Source organism: Rattus norvegicus, chromosome 10, assembly GCF_021556685.1.
Source record: "Rattus norvegicus strain SHRSP/BbbUtx chromosome 10, alternate assembly SHRSP_T2T, whole genome shotgun sequence".
Lineage (NCBI taxonomy): Eukaryota > Metazoa > Chordata > Mammalia > Rodentia > Muridae > Rattus > Rattus norvegicus.
Window position 1 is genome coordinate 60,525,192 of NC_141543.1, and position 18,019 is coordinate 60,543,210.

The 18,019-nt window shown below is 52.1% G+C and overlaps 2 protein-coding genes across 49 annotated transcripts; one reads left to right on the forward strand and one right to left on the reverse strand.

The window, feature by feature from the left end:
• Positions 1-132: 132 nt before the first annotated feature.
• Positions 133-5,315, reverse strand: Ppp1r2l1 (protein phosphatase 1, regulatory (inhibitor) subunit 2 like 1). Of its 35 annotated transcripts, none has more exon segments than NR_200228.1 (8): positions 133-984; positions 1,069-1,209; positions 1,767-1,925; positions 3,272-3,523; positions 3,626-3,683; positions 3,947-4,018; positions 4,134-4,238; positions 4,629-5,227. NR_200228.1 is itself a non-coding variant. In NM_001443672.1 (8 exon segments), coding segments are annotated over 8 exon segments (1,227 nt in total). In that variant the 5' UTR covers positions 5,075-5,227; the 3' UTR covers positions 133-942.
• A 101-nt stretch (positions 5,316-5,416) lies between these two features.
• On the forward strand, positions 5,417-17,853 carry Neurl4 (neuralized E3 ubiquitin protein ligase 4). 14 transcript variants are annotated; one of them, XR_015630587.1, is made up of 29 exons: positions 5,417-5,469; positions 7,352-7,796; positions 8,000-8,065; positions 8,210-8,508; positions 8,676-8,787; positions 8,877-8,965; positions 9,574-9,646; positions 9,749-10,013; positions 10,254-10,435; positions 10,544-10,629; positions 10,751-10,913; positions 11,009-11,207; positions 11,293-11,369; positions 11,452-11,530; positions 11,877-12,052; positions 12,137-12,268; positions 12,590-12,735; positions 12,808-13,032; positions 13,127-13,225; positions 13,320-13,481; positions 13,655-13,819; positions 14,451-14,777; positions 14,929-15,108; positions 15,220-15,307; positions 15,411-15,518; positions 15,619-15,763; positions 15,916-16,028; positions 16,103-16,268; positions 17,147-17,853. XR_015630587.1 is itself a non-coding variant. In XM_087571917.1 (29 exons), exons 10-29 carry the CDS (start codon positions 10,598-10,600, stop codon positions 17,349-17,351), a joined length of 2,835 nt encoding a protein of 944 aa, XP_087428043.1. In that variant the 5' UTR covers positions 5,417-5,469; positions 7,352-7,796; positions 8,000-8,065; positions 8,210-8,508; positions 8,676-8,787; positions 8,877-8,965; positions 9,574-9,646; positions 9,749-10,013; positions 10,254-10,435; positions 10,544-10,597; the 3' UTR covers positions 17,352-17,853.
• Positions 17,854-18,019: the final 166 nt, after the last annotated feature.

Below are 18,019 nucleotides of genomic sequence, written 5' to 3' on the forward strand. Positions count from 1 at the left end.
GCAGGCAGATCTCTGTGAGGTCAAGGCCAGTGTGATCTATATAGCAAGTTACAGACCAGCCAGGGATACACAGTGAGACCCTGTCTACAAACAAACAAATAAACAAAACAAAACAAACAAAAAACAGTGTGACCCTGGACAAGTTCTCTGATCCTTTATTTCCCTTATCTGGGAGACAAAACCCTGAAACAAAGCCAGGGGTGGCACACGCCTTTTATCCCAGCACTCAGCAGGCAGATCTCTGAATTTGAGGGCAGCTGGTCTAGAGAGAGTTCCAGAACAGTCAGGGCTATCCAGAGAAACCCTGTCTCAACCCCCTTCCCCAAAGATGGTATAAATAAATGTATGGTATATTGATTCTATCAGACATTGACATCCTGCTGCAAGGCCTTTTTGAGACCCTAGGTTTTGGGAGCAGCAAAGTGGCTCACTGTGTAAAAGTGTTTATCACACATCAAGCCTGACAACCAGAGTTTGACCCCAGAAGCCACAGTAGAACTTATTCTGCACTTGATCTTAGCCAAAAGGCTGAGAAGCGATAGTAGAACTTATTCTGGAAAGTTCCTCTGACCTCCAACCTCCACAGGTAAACTGAATAAACTAATAGCTTTTAAAACCCTAGGTTTTGTTTTGTGTTTTGAGCCAGGATCTCACTTCATACTTCAAACTGTGCTCGGTTTTGCAACCTTACTGCTTTAGCCCCTAAGTTCTTGTTCCTAGGAGTTCAGTTCCGTGGGCTGCTCTGTTTCTTCTCTTGCTCTTCTTCCCCGGTTACTGTGTATGGGCACTGCCCCCACTTTCCCAGTCTCACAGAGCAGGCCCAGTCTGGACATCCAATTCCCAGCACTCAGATTCCTGATGTTCTCTTTATTGTCCATTAGAGTGGTAAGAGGAGGGACGGTTACCCTCACCCCATCCCCAGGTGACTACATTTTCCATGGTCTAGGTTCTTTTTCCTGAGTCCACTGGAGCCGCAATTTTCATCTGGAGAAAGAAGAGGTTAGGGTTTCTTGCAGCAGGGGTAAGCTTTTTATCCATGTAACCCTCAAATCTCCAGAACCTACCCACTTCAGCCAGCTGCCTCCCTGAGCAGTGCGAGTTACTCCCTTGCCTTGGCCCAGGCTCACGTCTGCGTCCATTCCAGCACGGAGGGTTCTGGTTACTTCCATGTTCCTTTTCTGAGCTCCCTGGACTTCGGCACCTCCGCCCCTTAGCCCAACAGTTGGATGACACTTGTGACCCACTGACTGTGGAGGACATAGTACTAACTAGAGAGGGGTGGGGCGGTGGGGCGGCAGAGAGCAGTCAAGGAGGCATGGAGTCGTTGGCTGATGTTAGGGTGGAGATGCTCAATCCCTCTGAGCATCTGTTCTCTATAATGTAAGCATTCAACTCCAGGATGTTTAAGGCCTCTTTTACTGCCTGTGGCTGATGTACTTACTGGTTTAATAGGGATTGGGAGGCTGGGAGGTGGGAGTTTGGTACAAGCCAGGCTTAGAAAGATGGTGCCATCACCAGGTTGACTAGAGTTGGGATTCTCTTATGCTCAGAGAATCCTAGATGGTTTTGTCATACCCAAAGGGGTTTCCAATGGTACCTGAAGTACCTTTGGGATTCTCAGTCACCCAGGTCAAACCTGAAGAACCTGAGATGAGGTTACATGCGATGAGGGCTGGGGAACCCGGTAGGCTGTTTGTTCGGTCTCCCCACCCTCAGACTGTCCTCCCCAGGCTATCCTCCCCGGACTGTCCTCCCCAGTCTCTCACTGTCCTGTTCTTCATCTTCTATATCCTCTCCAAGCTCTGGGTGGGAGCAGGACCTCAGATATCTTCCTTTGCTGTAGTATTCCTTGCGTTGTAAAGTAGCCAGCTCCCCAACGGTAGAGTCTGAGGCTGAGGGGAACTGGTTTTTATAGGTAGCAGAATCTGAAAAAGCACCCCAGACAAGTCTTAAGTCTGTGTCCACCTGCTATGCCTGTGAGTCCTAGGAATGCCTGGTGGGTCACTACCAGACAGGAGTTCAAGTTATCATCTGACAACCCTCCCCCATGTTAGAAAACCTTCAGTGAATCTCCATTCCCCAATGGTTCTCTTAATCTCTCTGCTCAGCCTGGCTCTGGAGGGCCCCCTGAGTGGAGACTCAGCTCTGGTTGTCCCCTTTCTTTCCTGGAGTCCTCTCCAATCACTGCCTCTCTATCAGACGAGCAGGACTATAGGCCAATGCTCTCTGAAGAAAGCAGAATACAGGGCTGGAGAGATGGCTCAGGCGGTTAAGAGGACTGACTGCTCTTCCAGAGGTCCTGAGTTCAATTCCCAGTAACCACATGGTGGCTCACAACCACCTGTAATGGAGATCTGATGCCCTCTTCTGGTGTGTCTGAAGACAGCTACAGTATACTGACATACATGAAATAAATCTTTAAAAAAAAAAAAAAAGAAAGCAGAATACAGCAGAGAAGTGAGGAACAGAGAGCCAAAGAGAACAGATTTGAAAAACAAAAACAAACAAAAAAACAAAAAAAAAAACAACCAAAAAAAACCAAACAAACAAACAAAAAAAACCCACAAGGGCTGGAGAGATGGCTCAGTGGTGAAGAGCACTGACTGCTCTTCCAGAGGTCCTGAGTTCAATTCCCAGTAACCACATGGTGGCTCACAACCACCTGTAATGGAGATCTGATGCCCTCTTCTGGTGTGTCTGAAGACAGCTACAGTATACTGACATACATGAAATAAATCTTTAAAAAAAAAAAAAAAGAAAGCAGAATACAGCAGAGAAGTGAGGAACAGAGAGCCAAAGAGAACAGATTTGAAAAACAAAAACAAACAAACAAAAAAAAAACAACCAAAAAAAACCAACCAAACAAACAAAAAAAACCCACAAGGGCTGGAGAGATGGCTCAGTGGTGAAGAGCACTGACTGCTCTTCCAGAGGTCATGAGTTCAATTCCCAGCAACCACATGGTGGCTCACAACCATCTATAATCAGGTCTGGTGCCCTCTTCTGGCCTGCAGTCACATATACAGGCAGAATGCTGTACATAAAATAAATAAATCTTAAAAAAAAAAAAAAAACAAAAGGGGTTGGGGATTTAGCTCAGTGGTAGAGCGCTTGCCTAGCAAACACAAGGCCCTGGGTTCGGTCCCCAGCTCCGAACAAAAGAAAAAAAAAAAAAAAACCAAACAAACAAAAAACCCACAAAGTTCAAGGAGATCTGGACTCTAGAATAGTCTGTGGTCGTCTTCAGTCCCAGGAGGCCCCTGTCACTAACCATTGGTGTCTAGAACATAGCTGTCAGCCATTGAGACACCATCTTTTCTGACTCCTGTGGCCAGTCTTCCTGCCCAGCCTTTCTCCACAGGCCTAGACTTCAGGTCCACTGCCACACCTTGGTTGCTGCTGCCGATGCTGGCGCCTGCCCCGGTGTTCTCCTCCTCAGTGGCCGAGGGCAGGTTTTTTGGGGTCTTCAGGTACTTCCCTTCACTGTAATGTATCTTTCGGTGCTTGTCAAAATCAGTGGAGTCTGTGGGCCAGTGTGAAAGCTTGGCTTTCCCCCAGGCTTTCACAAGGGTCACTCCCACTCAAGGTCCCCTCTCCATCAAGGCCCACCCCACATCTCACATACGTGTCTTGGTAAAGTTGTCTGTAGTCTTTGAGTTTTTGTTGTCTCCATACTGGAGGACCTTGGGGAGGAAATTGTCCATTGTGGCAAACCTGAAGGGGAGGGAAACTAGTTGGGGGTACAGAAGGGAAAAAAACAACAGTAGGGGTAGGTGTTGGGTGGGGACCAGGCCGCTGACTCCCTGGCTCAGTTTTGATTATGCCTGCCTGAGGTGGGGACTGCAGTCCTTACCATTTTAGGGTCCAGAGAACTGAGCTATCTGAGACAGTTTTCAAAGGTATGAGGGTAGAGGGCACAGTTCAACTAATCTGAGAGGGCTCTTACCTCTCTGCCACTGATTCGGGAGTCACCTTGAGAGAAGACTCCGCAGATGGGTCCTCATCATTGTCCTGCAGTCTGCAGAGGAGAAGGCAGAGCTTGTACCCCAAGGCTTCTCTGCCTCTTCCTCATATTCCCATGTTAGAATACAGGAATGTAGGTTGAAAAGCTAGGGCCAAGAAGGGCTTAGCACCTGTGGTAGGGGGTTCGGGGCTCATCCGCCTTCATAAAGCCATAGTCTTTGTCAGCAGGGTGGTAGGTAGCCAAGATATTCATCTCATCCCAGCGCTGAGACTTCCTAAGGTGAGGGAAGGACACAGCAAAGGAGGAAGCTCTTCTGGCGACCCTCTCCTTACAGAGCGGTCTCCTTCATTCTTCCCGGCATTCAAAAAATTCTTCTTATAATCCCTCGTAGAGGCTAGGATGGGAGCCAGATACCCAATGATAATCAGTGTTGTGTGGCCAGGATTTCTGTGACAACTGCTGCCCTCTCCAAGTCATGGAATTTCAGATTTCCAGTCCAATTGACCTCACCTCCTCTCCCTAACCAGGGCCTTGAGACTCAGCTTTTTTCTTGGCTTCCGCTCAAGATGTCCTGAACTCCTCCCTCCCTCCCTCCCCCCTTCCCTCCCTCCCTCCCTCCCGCCCTCCCTCCTCAGGGGTGCTGGCTAAAAGCTGAGTTGCTTACTTTTCTGAATTGGAGGGTTTCTTTATCAAAATGGAGCTGCTGTTTTTTAGGATGCTCCGAGGCCGTTCCGTGAAAGATGACCCGGAGTGTGTACTACTCTCCGAGCTGTACACTTTAGGCTCCTCCGGCCCAGGGGTGGATGCCTTAGTTGCACCAGTTCCAGTGGCAGGGGATGTGCTGGACCCAAGGCTTGCAACCTCCCGGAGATACGGACCGGGTCCCGAATTGAGGGTCACTGCTCCTTCAGAGGGCTGGGTTGGACCAGGACTGCGGACAGAGTTCCCGGAATGCAGGAGGGAGCCAGGACCGCGAAACGAGCCTACTCCGGAGGGTAGTCCGGTGTCTGTTTGTATACCTCTGACACCTCCAGGTACTGCCCTAGGAACCCCGCCAGGGGATTCCGTACTGAGACCACTAACAGGTGCCAGAGACTCCGGCTTCTCCATAGCTCAACTTGGTAATCACTTCAATTACTCAGCCTCGCCTTCTACACATAGCCCCTCCCGTTGGCCCTGCCCCCACCGCGGTGGGCGGTGGGCGCTGGGGGCTCCGGGTCAGACCGGACCTCCTCGCCTCCTCTCCCTGGCGCTGGTGCAGGTGAAAGCCGGACTATATAGACCTGAGCCTGGGGGCTCCTCCGCACACCCTTCTCTAATTGTTACACCCAAAGACTTTCTTTGTCTCTGTAATTTGTTCCCGCCCTTCCCCATCACTGCCCTTCTCCGAATCAACCAATCACAGTCAAGGGGCCTGGCCAGAGGCGAGGAGCCTTGTGACGTCACAGCCCCACAACACCAGCGAGAGCCTCTGAGTAGGGTTGGGTTCTGCTTATAGCTCTCAGGTAATCTCCTGGATCTCTCAGTTCTGTGCCTTGAGATTACCTATCGGGACATCTCTAGGATTTTTATTAGTAATTTTAAGATTCAAGAGTTTCATTGACTCGGAGCTCAAATTGGTCTTGAACTACGTGCGGGTTCCCCCACCAGTCACCTCATTATACTTCATAGGAGAGGTGTGATGAAAAGTGTGTGGAGCAGGGGGACTGCGACGAGAGGAGGATTGGAACAAGGAGAGGTGTGATGCGTGATTGGATTGCGACATTTCCGGTCTCGGTATTGTGAAGGGCTGAGACTTGGATTTATAAAACTACCTTTTCTCTGTCCCGAAGATAGTGTTTACGTCGCCTTAAAGCGTGTAGTGTGAGGGGGAGCTACCACCCTTTGTGTTAAAGCTAATGTTTTAATGGGTCGCTTTTCCCAACAAGGGTTGGGTCCTCGGCGCGGGGCGAAGTCGTAAAGTGTATCTGGGCGCCAGCACGCCTTCGTCGCAAATACGCCTGCGGCGGGCGTTTCTTCCATTCACTGTCGCAAAAGCAGCCCCAGTCTTCTAGATTCTCTTAGCCGCTGTCGTCCCGCTGTGCCGTAAAGCAAGTCTCCCCGACCCCGTCGTCCTTCGGTTCCCCTCGTGATAGACCTTGGTTCCTTAGCTCTGGATGCTTCAGTGCCGTAAAGCATATCAGGCCCCAGCCCCCGGCCGTATTCCCCCAGGGCGTCTATCCGCCGCGGTTGCCACGGTGCCGCCAAGCGCGGCTGTCGCGCGGCCGCGGTATCAGCGGCGATGGCGGCGGGGTCGGGTGGGAGTGGGGGCTCTGGGGCAGGCCCCGGGCCAGGGCCGGGGCCAGGCGGGGGAGGGGGCCCTGGCAGCAGCGGACCAGGACTGGGGTCCAGCGGGGGTCTCGGCAGTGGCGGGGAACTGCACCCGCGCACTGGGCGCTTGGTAAGCCTGTCGGCCTGTGGGCGCACAGCGCGGCGGCAGCAGCCGGGCCAAGAGTTTAACCACGGGCTGGTGCTGAGCCGAGAACCCTTGCGCGACGGACGCGTCTTCACTGTCCGCATCGACCGCAAGGTGCAAAGCTGGGGCCGCGGAAACGAGGTGTGGAGGGCGGTGGGAGTGGACGAAAGGGAGAAGAGGTAGAACTACCAGAAAGTCTGCATCTCCAACCAAGTCTCCAGGTACCGATGGCAAGCCCTAGAAGAGAAAGGAAAAGAGCGTGGAGCAGAGACATTCATTCTGAAGGAGAATGAGTTTCCTCAGGACCCAGAAGCAGGACAGGGATACAGGGCTCAGTTATTAGGATGGCTAGTGAACAGTTCTAGCACAATCACTTAGGGATGAAAGATAGACAGGTGCCCAAGATGTAATGGGCGAGTAGAGAAATAGTAAAAATCACAAACTGTTGACAAACAAACGACGCCCAAAGCCAGAAAGATAGATGGAGACATGGGAAAAAAGAAATTGTGTGTGACTTGCTTGACTCCAAAACGAATTTGGAAAGAGAAGAGAATGAATCTGGGTGTTAGAGGATCAGGGGTGGGAATGAGAGTAAGGTAGGAGAGCGATCTATATGAACCTAAGAAGCATGTGATTGGAGTGGTAGAGGAGACACACGGACTGGGGAATAAGAGGAAGTCAGGTTAAAACCAGGGCATTTAACCAGCTTGCAGTGGGTAAAGGGGTGATGTGGTGAAACACTTGGCAGCAGAACAGCACACAGATGCTGAGAGCCGGTGGGTCTGGATAGTTATGGAGGCTATGTCCAAAAAGTTATTTGTGTGTCTATGTCAATGACCTCAGAGGTCAGGGTGAGAGGGGTGCAGTGCCCTGGAATGTGGCTTCTGGTGATGGGATTCCATCCTGACACTCTGTCCACCCCCCTCTCATAGGTCAACTCCTGGAGTGGCTCCATCGAAATCGGAGTGACAGCACTGGATCCTAGTGTGCTGGACTTCCCAAGCAGTGCCACTGGGCTGAAGGGAGGGTCCTGGGTAGTGTCAGGCTGCTCAGTGCTTCGGGACGGGCGCTCTGTGTTGGAGGAATATGGCCAGGACCTGGACCAGCTTGTGGAAGGGGACCGTGTGGGTGTGGAACGCACAGCCACTGGGGAGCTCCGGCTCTGGGTGAATGGGCGGGATTGTGGTGTGGCAGCCACAGGCCTGCCTGCTCGAGTCTGGGCTGTCGTGGACCTTTATGGCAAGTGCACCCAGATCACTGTGCTGCCCCCTGAGCCAGGCTTCAGCCCTTCTACTCCTATCTCCACACCTCCCCTTGAGCCCTTGGCCCCTCCAGAAGATTCTGCCCTGTCGGAACAGGGGACTTCTGTGGATGAAGGTGAGAACACAGCTTCGGGGAAGCATGAGGTTTGACTGAAGAAATGGGGCAAAAGCAGCCACAAGTCAGCTGGGGGAGGGGAGGGGACGTTGAGCCCAGAGCCTACTGCAGGCAAATATAGAGGGTTAGAAGAGATGGTCTCCTGACTGGGCCCTGAAACATGGGCTGAACCCTTATTCCCCTCCCATCTACCTGGTCCCTAGCCTTCATGGTGTCCCCAGCGCAGGCCCGGCCGGAGACGTTTCCTAACAGCCTTGATTCGCATAATGGTGAGGGCTTCGGGGAAGCCCAGGGAAGGGGATGGGTAGTGAGGTGGACAAGGGTGGGATTTAAGAGGCCGGTAGGGAGAAGATGGTTCCAAGCTAGTTTGGGGGACAGAGCTTCATCTTGACTTCTTCTTCTTGCTGCTGTAGACTTTGCCAGCATGGAACTGTCTGAGGTGGTGAGCAACGCCATCCTGTCTGCCTACAATGGGGGCCTTCTTAATGTGAGCCTGAGCTCCCCACCAGCTGCAGACGGACTGGCATCCAGTGGGTCAGCCACCTCTCCCATCCTCACTTCCAATGATGCCCTGCTCTTTCATGAGAAGTGTGGAACCCTCATCAAACTCAGCAACAATAATAAGACGGCTGAGCGTCGGAGGCCCCTGGATGAATTCAACAATGGAGTTGTCATGACCAACCGTCCACTTCGGGATAATGAAATGTTTGAGGTATATAAAGTCCTGGAGTCTGGCCGAGCTTCCTGCCAAAGATTTGGAGCTAAATGTTGGGGATGATCCTTGATGGCAAAATGACTGACTGGTGAAGAACTAAGGGTTTGAGCATCCGTCTTCTGTTGTTATATTTCCTGGTCCTGTCTGCTCTCACCCAACCCCAGATCCGTATTGACAAGCTTGTAGACAAATGGTCTGGTTCCATCGAGATTGGTGTCACCACCCACAATCCCAACAGCTTGGAGTATCCAGCCACCATGACCAACCTGCAGTCAGGTACCGGCTATGTGGTAGGGTAGGGACAGAAGCTTTGAGTTGATAAGGTCGGGACGGCCTTTCCCTAACTGGGTACTCATCTTTACCAGGCACCATCATGATGAGTGGCTGTGGGATCCTGACCAACGGCAAGGGTACGCGCCGCGAGTACTGTGAGTTCAGTCTGGATGAGCTGCAGGTGAGTGTGGAGCATAGGAGCTTGGGCCAATCCAGGGAAGCCAGGGTGCCAGCAGTGCTCCTGTAAACAAGAACAAGTCTCTTTCTGCACGAGGCTTTTTTTTTTTTTGTTCTTTTTTTTCGGAGCTGGGGACCGAACCCAGGGCCTTGCGCTTCCTAGGTAAGCGCTCTACCACTGAGCTAAATCCCCAGCCCCTGCACAAGGCTTCTGAGAAGGCAAGGTTGTCTAACAGGACCAAAGATATACTTGTTAGTAGTGCCTTTTTCCCATGGTGCTGGGTAGGGAACCTAGGGCCTTGAAAATGTTTGGCAAGTACCCCACCACTGAGTTTCATCTCTAGCATCAGTAGCACTAAGTAGATGGATAGAGGAAACAAAAGATTGTTTTCACAATTGTTTAATTTAATGCCTGCTTTACAATAGTTGGGCATTTGGGAAGTGTAGAATTGTGTCTGGAAAACAGGGACCAGCTCCTGCCTGAGAGTGGTGTATGAACTTCTTCAGGAGCTGGTCTCCTGTAGAATGGGGCGGTGGAAAGTACCAAGGACTGCTGGAACCTCAGCCTGAGGGTAGCTGGATTCCAGACCAGGGTCTTTCTTCTTTGGTTAGGAGGGTGACCATATTGGCCTCACGAGGAAGTCCAACTCTGCCCTGCACTTCTTCATTAATGGCATCGATCAGGGTAAGGTGACACACCAGAAGGACCGCTGGCCCAGGGCCATCAGGGGTCACACCTCACCCTGCTCTGTGATGCTTGCTCATCTTTCCTTCTGCTGTGCTGCAGGTGTAGCTACTCCGTTGACACCACCAGTAGTCTATGGTGTGGTAGACTTGTATGGAATGGCTGTGAAAGTGACCATAGTCCATAATAATAACCACAGTGACCGTCTCCGCCGGAACAATGCCATCCTGAGGGCGCTGTCCCCCGAGGGTGCCCTTCGTCGTGCCGCCCCTGCAGCCCCGGCAGAGCCTGAACGCCTGCTCTTCCACCCTAACTGTGGCCAGAAGGCGGCCATCACCCACGAGGGACGCACCGCTTTGAGGCCCCAGTATGACCCATGGGATGGGGAGACGCCTGCAGGGGGGCCCTAATAGGGTGCAAGGGCACTGAGGTGGGAACATGGGAGGGTGTCTGGGATGGGAAGTCTTGGACAGAAAAGTGGAGGTTTTTGGTAGCAAGAAGTTTGGTTGATTGTCTTGGGGCAGTGAGTATCAGACAAATACTGCTGGTTTAAGCCTTAACACGCTCAGTGTGCTGAGAGCTGAGTCCCCACTTGCTGTGTCCTCAGTGCCACTGATGACTTCAATCATGGCGTGGTACTGAGCAGCAGAGCCCTCCGGGATGGAGAGGTGTTCCAGGTGCGCATTGACAAGATGGTGGACAAATGGGCTGGCTCCATTGAGATTGGCGTCACTACCCACAACCCTGCCTACCTCCAGTTGCCCTCTACCATGACCAATTTACGCTCTGGTGAGCTCCCAAGAAGGGTGGAGCTGACGGAGGGTCCCAGAGAAGAAGCTCCTCCAAGGTTATGGTTTGTTCCTCGTTTCTCATCATCTGCCACTTCTGTCCCTGCAGGGACCTGGATGATGACTGGGAATGGGGTAATGCACAATGGAACAACCATCCTAGATGAATATGGACACAATCTGGACCGCCTCAAGGTGAGAGAGTAGTCATACTGACTGGATATAGTATTGGGGGATTCAGTGAGGCTGGTAAATGCAGGACCGTCTCAGGCAGGAACTCTGCCTGACTCCTCACTCCAGCCCCACTTCTTCCAAGGCAGGGGACACAGTAGGTGTGGTACGGCGAGAGGATGGAACGCTCCACTTCTTTGTCAATGGAATGACTCAGGGCCCTGCTGCCTGGAATGTACCCCCGGGTGTCTATGCTGTCGTTGATCTCTACGGCCAAGCTGCCCAGGCTACTATTGTGGATGACGTGGGTGAGGGCCCAACAGGGCTGGGGTAAAGGATTAGGGTGGCTTTGGGAATCCTTAAAGACACCTAGACACTTAATGGGTGGGATCTACGATTGCAGAAGTCCCTCCAGTCTCTGAGCCACTCCCGGAAGGAAACAACCAGATGTCTCCTAGTTCTCCAGCCTCAGCAGTTGGGGGTTCCGACCTGCGCTTCCACCAGCTGCATGGCAGTAATGCAGTCATCACTAATGGTGGCCGCACTGCTCTCCGCCATAACTGCCGCAGCGAGTTCAATGATGCCATTGTCATTTCCAACCGGTCAGTCTCTAGACTTTCATGTCTCCACTGTCCCACTGCCTAGTTAATTAAGTAGGGCCTTAGTGACCCCCACTCTCCTTGACAGAGCCCTGCGGGATGGAGAACTGTTTGAGATTGTCATTCAGAAGATGGTAGACCGCTGGTCAGGTTCCATCGAAGCTGGTGAGGGCCATCTGTGCAGAGGTGGTAGGGTACCAGATGCCCATGTCCTGGGGATCATTTCTCACCTTCTGCTTTCTCCCAGGAGTGACTGCTATTCGTCCTGAAGACCTAGAGTTTCCCAACACCATGACAGACATTGACTATGATACGTGGATGCTGAGGTTAGGTGACCACCCCTGAGTCTAGTTTGGCAGGGATGGGTGGAGCCGGGCGTATCAGACAACTAAGCCTGCTTTGTGCCTGTGGTGGCCATAGGCACTGAAAGACTCTGGGAGCTAATAGCCTTTCTCCTCAGTTCTGGCAACTCCCACCCAAGTAACCCACAGAGCAGTTCCTGCTTTTCCCTGTGGGAATTCCAAGGACAAAGGAGACAGGACTGGGCCTCAGACCGGGATCAAGTCTCTATGCCTGCTGCACACAGCATTGGATAGTTTTGACAGGCAGAGACTGATTAGGGCCAATTAGTGATGAAGCATGGAGGCTAAATCCCTCCTCCTGTCTTCTCAGTGGTACAGCTATCATGCAAGATGGCAACACGATGCGCAACAACTATGGGTGTGATCTGGACGCACTGGGCACAGGTGCACGCATCGGCATGATGCGAACTGCCAAGGGTGATCTGCACTATTTCATTAATGGACAGGACCAAGGCGCTGCCTGCTCAGGCTTGCCTCCGGGTAAAGGTGACTACTCTGGCTTCCAGCCTGCCCCCTCTTTGCTCAGATGGATCAGAATCTCAGGCTTCTGATGCCTTCTTTCCTACACAGAGGTGTATGCAGTAGTGGATCTCTATGGCCAGTGTGTCCAAGTGTCTATTACCAATGCTACCGGCCCCATGGACAACAGCCTGGCAACCAGCAACACTGCCACTGAGAAATCATTTCCCTTGCATTCCCCAGGTACCTACTTAAGGCGAGAAAAGGCCAGGTGGCAAGTGTTCAGAATGCATATTTGAACAGGGCGGGTACTTATTTTTTTTTTTTTTTTTTTCCCCTCCCAGGGCGGGTACTTATATCTGAGACACAGAGTCACGTAATTTTCCTGACTCTCAGAGTTTAAGATACCATGCACTGGGCATCTCGGGTCTTACTATGGTGAAAGGTGTCCAGTCTTGATGAGTAATGGCAGATGTGGCTTAGGGTTTATCTAGAAGCTTTACCAGCAGCCCATCTGAAGGTAGCTACCTTAACCCTGCTCCTTCTCCAAACATCTATCCACAGTGGCGGGTGTAGCACACCGATTCCATAGCACTTGTGGCAAGAATGTCACTCTGGAGGAGGATGGCACACGGGCAGTCCGTGTGGCTGGCTATGCGCATGGCCTCGTTTTCAGCACCAAGGAGCTCAAGGCGGAAGAAGTTTTTGAGGTGGGCTGTGGGAAAGTGAAGGGGGTTTACCAGCTCATCAGACAGGGCCACTCAATGTTTCCTTTCTCACAGGTGAAGGTGGAAGAGCTAGACGAGAAGTGGGCAGGCTCCCTCCGGCTGGGGCTGACCACACTAGCACCCGAGGACATGGGGCCTGGAGCAGGCAGTGGGCCAGGGCTGCCTCCTTCCTTGCCTGAACTCCGGACAAAGACCACTTGGATGGTGTCCAGCTGTGAAGTGAGACGTGATGGGCACCTCCAAAGGATGAACTATGGTCGGAACCTCGAGAGACTTGGGGTGAAGCACCTGGCCCTGGAGTAGGCAGTGGGGGCTGGGAGTGAGAGTAGAGATAGCTCGCTGAGCCTCTGTCTTTGTTGAACCTGGGATCTAGGTGGGAAGCCGTGTGGGCATTCGTCGGTGTGCAGATGATACTATGCACATCTTGGTAGATGGAGAAGATATGGGGCCTGCAGCCACCGGCATTGCCAAGGTGGGTCTAAGAGCTTCCTTGGGTTTGGGGAGGGACTAGTGAGGTGGAGTTCTTGTGCTGATTTCTGACTTACTTTCTTGGTCTCTGTTCCCAGAATGTCTGGGCTGTGTTGGATCTCTATGGGCCAGTACGCAGTGTGGCTATTGTCAGCTCCACAAGACTGGAGGAACCAGAAGGCACCCAGCCACCTTCTCCTAGCTCAGATACTGGCAGTGAGGGCGAGGAAGATGAGGAGGGCGAGGAACATGGGCTGAGAGTAAGATGCTGCAACAGGGCCTTTTGGGTTGCTAGGCTACCAGTTACTAGAGTAGTGGGATCTATCTCCACTAGTCTAGCAGGGTTCAGAGTTGAACTCTATGTGCACTCAAGTGTGGTGGGTAAAATCTGCTATTGATATCCTGTGCAGCTCAGTGTGTATTTCCACACCAGGGCCAGAATCAAGTGGGTGTTATGCCCACAGCCCTTGAATTCCTGGAGAACCATGGGAAGAATATCCTCTTATCCAACGGGAACCGTACAGCCACTCGGGTGGCCAGCTACAACCAGGGCATCGTTGTCATCAGCCAGCCCCTGGTACCCCATATGCTTGTTCAGGTACCCGTATGCCTTTCTTCCTGCCTAGCTCTCCTATTACTACTCCAGGGTGAGAGGCTCTTTCTGCTGCAAATGAAAAGATAGGTAAGAAGTGAGCCAGCTGAGAGAGAGAGAGAGAGAGAGAGAGAGAGAGAGAGAGTGTGTGTGTGTGTGTGTGTGTGTGTGTGTGTGTGTGTGTGTGTTGTGGCAGTGCACGCCTTTAATCCCAGCACTTCGAAGCAGAGGCACGCAGATAACTGTGAGTTTGAGGCCAGCATGGTCTACATAGTGAGTTCCAGGACAGCCAGGGCTATGCAGAGAAATGCCTCAAAAAGCAAAACAAAACAAAAGAACAAAAACAGTTGAGAAAAGTCTTTAGGAATAGATCAGGGTTCAAAAAGAAAGAATGTTTGTTGGGGATGTGGCTCAGTGTAGAACACTTGTTTGACATATACAAGGACCTGGATTCTCTTCCCCGCAGCAAGAGAAACAGGGAAGGACATACCTGAGTTGGTAGTTTCTGCTCTCTACAAACATCCAGAAGGGGTAGTGTGTCAGACAGGTCACACTCTGGTACAGAGACTGACTTGGGTGGGTAGTGGGTGGCCTCTGTCTGTAAGCTGTGCATATGGAATAGCTCCTTCTCATGCAGGTGCGGATAGATTTCCTGAACCGACAGTGGACATCCTCTCTTGTTCTGGGAGTCATCACCTGCCCACCTGAGAGGCTTAACTTCCCTGCCTCTGCTTGTGCCCTTAAACGGGCAGCCTGGCTCCTGCGGGGCCGTGGCGTCTTCCACAATGGTCTGAAGGTGAGGAGGGAGCCAGGAAGAATGAAGTGACCCAAGCCTCTGAATGGAGAGGAGCTGGCTAAAAAGGGAGACATGCATGTCATTACCTGGACAACCTTTGGCCTGTGTTTCCTCCTGTACTCCTGCCATTGAGAATGTTAAAGTTGGAAGTAAAAAGGGGGACTCTAGGTAAATGAATTGGGAGTAGAGCCTAGGCAGTAGGCAAAGATATAGGCAAAGCTTAGGGACTGGCAGCTAGAAAGAGTAAAAGGGCAAGATGGCTGCTGGTGTGGTGGTGACAAGGGACTGATGTCTGAGGACAGTAGGTCTTTCCTCTCAGATCTGTGAGAAGTTTGGGCCAAATCTTGACACCTGCCCTGAAGGCACCATCCTGGGACTGAGGCTAGACTCCTCTGGAGGGCTCCATCTCCACATCAACGGGGTGGACCAAGGGGTAGCTGTACCAGATGTGCCCCAGCCATGCCATGCACTTGTGGACCTCTATGGACAGTGTGAGCAGGTTAGTGGCAACAGAGAAGAGGAAAAGGGAGTCCTGGGAGCCTAGAAAGCTTCTGGTACACAAAGGGATCCAGGGACCTGTCAATCAGCAGCTGACTACTTTGCTCTGCAGGTGACAATTGTGAGCCCTGACCCAGGGACTGCCAGTGGGAAGACTGCTGGAACCCAAGGGGACATGGAAAAAGCTGATATGGTAGACGGTGCGCTAGCCCAAAGGGATGGTATCCTGCCCTTGTCTGTTCACCCATACCCTATCCAGTACTTCCAGCCCAGTTCCTATGACTTCCTTCCCTACTCTTCTAGGTATCAAGGAGAGTGTGTGCTGGGGTCCACCGCCTGCTGCTAGCCCTTTAAAGAGCTGCGAGTACCATGCCCTTTGCTCCCGCTTCCAAGAACTGCTGTTGCTTCCTGGTGAGTCCTAATCCTCCAGAGCCTGCCTTGTTCTCATGGCTCTGGACCCTGGTTGAGACCCAGGACCAGAGCACCAAGCTTGTCAATCATTGTCCCACAGAAGATTATTTCATGCCTCCACCAAAGCGTAGCTTATGCTACTGTGAGTCTTGCCGGAAGTTGCGAGGAGATGAGGCCCACAGGCGCCGAGGAGAGCCTCCCCGAGAATATGCCCTGCCTTTTGGATGGTGCAGGTTCAATCTTAGGTACATATGGGCCACAGACATGTATTTTCTTCTGTGCTATTTTCCTTGAGAAAGGAAGAGTCCCAAGAGGGAAAAGAGGATGGCACCCACTTTGTGGGATGATCTTGAGGAGCCAGTGACCTTTGACTTATCTGTCTTACCTGTCCTTTTAGGGTGAATCCCCATCTGGAAGCTGGCACACTTACTAAGAAGTGGCACATGGCCTATCATGGAAGCAGCGTAGCAGTTGTACGGAGAGTGCTGGACCGAGGGGAATTGGGAGCAGGTATCATGGAGTGGGCTGGGTTTAGAGATCCTAGGAGGAATCACGGGGCTGCCCTCACCCAGGTCTCTTCACAGGAACTACCTCCATCCTGAGCTGCCGACCCTTGAAGGGAGAGCCTGGGGTGGGCTTTGAGGAGCCTGGTGAGAACTGTGCACCTCCCCGGGAGGAGCAGCCCCCTGCAGTGCTGCTCTCCCCCTCCCTTCAGTACGCTGGGGCAGAGACCCTGGCCTCCAAAGTGCAGTGAGTACATGTGGGAGAGCTCTACGGGCTCAGGGTACTTAGGATTCTCACCACACCCTTTTCCCACCCTAGCTTGTTACCTGTCAAGTTAGCCTTGGAACCCAGAGATTCTAGTGCTGGGATTAAAGGCAGGTACCTGGGAATCAGATTCCATTACAGTTGGCTGTGAGCCACATGTGGTGCTGGGAATTGAACTCAGGCCCTCTTGAACAGTCAGTGCTCTTAACCACTGAGCCATCTCTCTAGCTCCCTTTGTTTTTTTCTTAAAACAGGATGTCAAGTAATCCAAGCTGGCCTCAAACTCATGTTTGGTTTGTATCGAAGCTGGCTTTGAACACTTGACTCCTGTTTCCACGTCTGTGCTGAGTGTGGGATTAGATGAGTGTGTTGTATGCCTTCTTTCCTGAATGTCTATGGATACCAAGTCTTTCAGAGTGTCCTACACCAGTTGCTGGGTTTTACCCCATGCACTGCATAAACTGTTCTTGGATATTGTAACAAATTTCTAGAGTCCTAACACTAGGAGGCAGGGCCAGTGGATCAGAAGTTTAAGGTCATCCTCTCCTTATATAGGGAGATTGATTCCAGGGAGTATAGAGACCCTGTACTGTCTCACAAAAGTGGTGAAGTAGACAAGAAGTGCACTTGGAGTGTTTGGGACAGGCCTGAAATAGAGTGTCAGGGTAAATAAATGCATGAAGAGGGCTATGGAGGGGTTAACTGAGGACTTGGGAGGAGAGTACTACACACAAAATAGTTGTTGTTAAGCCATTCACAGTGAGAGTATTTCCCAGAAAACAGCAAGGCCTGGGTGGAGGGAGCAGAATTAGTAGTCATCGGCCCTTAGAAGCCTCCTCTTGTTTCTGCTTGTCTAACAGATTCCGGGACCCAAAATCCCAGCGGACACACCAGGCTCAGGTGGCCTTTCAGGTGTGTGTGCGCCCTGGCTCCTATACTCCTGGCCCTCCCTCTGCGGCCCTCAGAGAACTTCCTGACCAGCACTTCAGCCCATCAGAACTTGAGTGGGTCACTAAGGAGAAGGGAGCCACACTCCTCTATGCCCTGCTGGTACGGGTGGAATAAGGGGTGAGATACCACTACTCCAAGCACAGCCGGGCCTCAAGCCCAGGACTCTTGAATGACGACTGCCTCCACCTCATTCCAGTGACTTATGGCATGTACAGGTGCTTTCCTGGCCGGAGGAGCACGTAGACAGGCTTTGATTTAGACCAGGTGTGAAGCACATCTCTACATTCAGGGCCCAGCACACTCCCTCTGCCGAGAGGGAGCTTGTAGGGAGCCCAGCTCCAGTCTCTGGGTCCCCCCTTCATGCACTGACTTGGGGAACATGACTCCCTATTATTACCCTCCCCCATATCACTTAATTTATTTCCGTTTTTGTTTCTGGTTACTGTGAATCCCAAAGGAGTCTCTGTGCCCACATGAAGCTGCTTTTTCCATGGCCACCGGGCGCCATGAGGCGGGAGTGGGTAAGGAAGGGGCGGCCCGAGGAAGCTGTGGGCCCTCTGTACAGTTGTTACTGACTCTGATTTCTAAGGAGCCAATAAATACTGTCTTCAGAGCATCTGCTTCTGCCTTTGTCTCCTGCGGCCTTGCGAGGTGGAGAGTTCCAGGGGCTTTATCTTCCCAGGCCTCTCTGTAAACCCACATGGAATTTGGACATCCCGGCACCCGTCTCTAAGCACTTCCGCCTTTCCTTTCGTCCAATCCGCTGAGTCGTTTCCCGTCGT

Bases quoted from the DNA above. Each gene is read 5' to 3' on its own strand.
- Ppp1r2l1 (NM_001017476.1), bottom strand. From the start codon at position 5,074: ATGGAGAAGCCGGAGTCTCTGGCACCTGTTAGTGGTCTCAGTACGGAA. The intron at 1,926-3,271 runs GTTAGTGACAGG...GTGCTTTTTCAG, and splicing joins CTATGTTCTAGACACCAATG to ATTCTGCTACCTATAAAAAC. The intron at 985-1,064 runs GTAGGTTCTGGA...TTCTTTCTCCAG, and splicing joins GAGGCAGCTGGCTGAAGTGG to ATGAAAATTGCGGCTCCAGT.
- Neurl4 (XM_087571910.1), top strand. From the start codon at position 6,246: ATGGCGGCGGGGTCGGGTGGGAGTGGGGGCTCTGGGGCAGGCCCCGGG. The intron at 10,436-10,543 runs GTGAGCTCCCAA...CTGTCCCTGCAG, and splicing joins CATGACCAATTTACGCTCTG to GGACCTGGATGATGACTGGG. The intron at 11,370-11,451 runs GTGAGGGCCATC...GCTTTCTCCCAG, and splicing joins GTCAGGTTCCATCGAAGCTG to GAGTGACTGCTATTCGTCCT.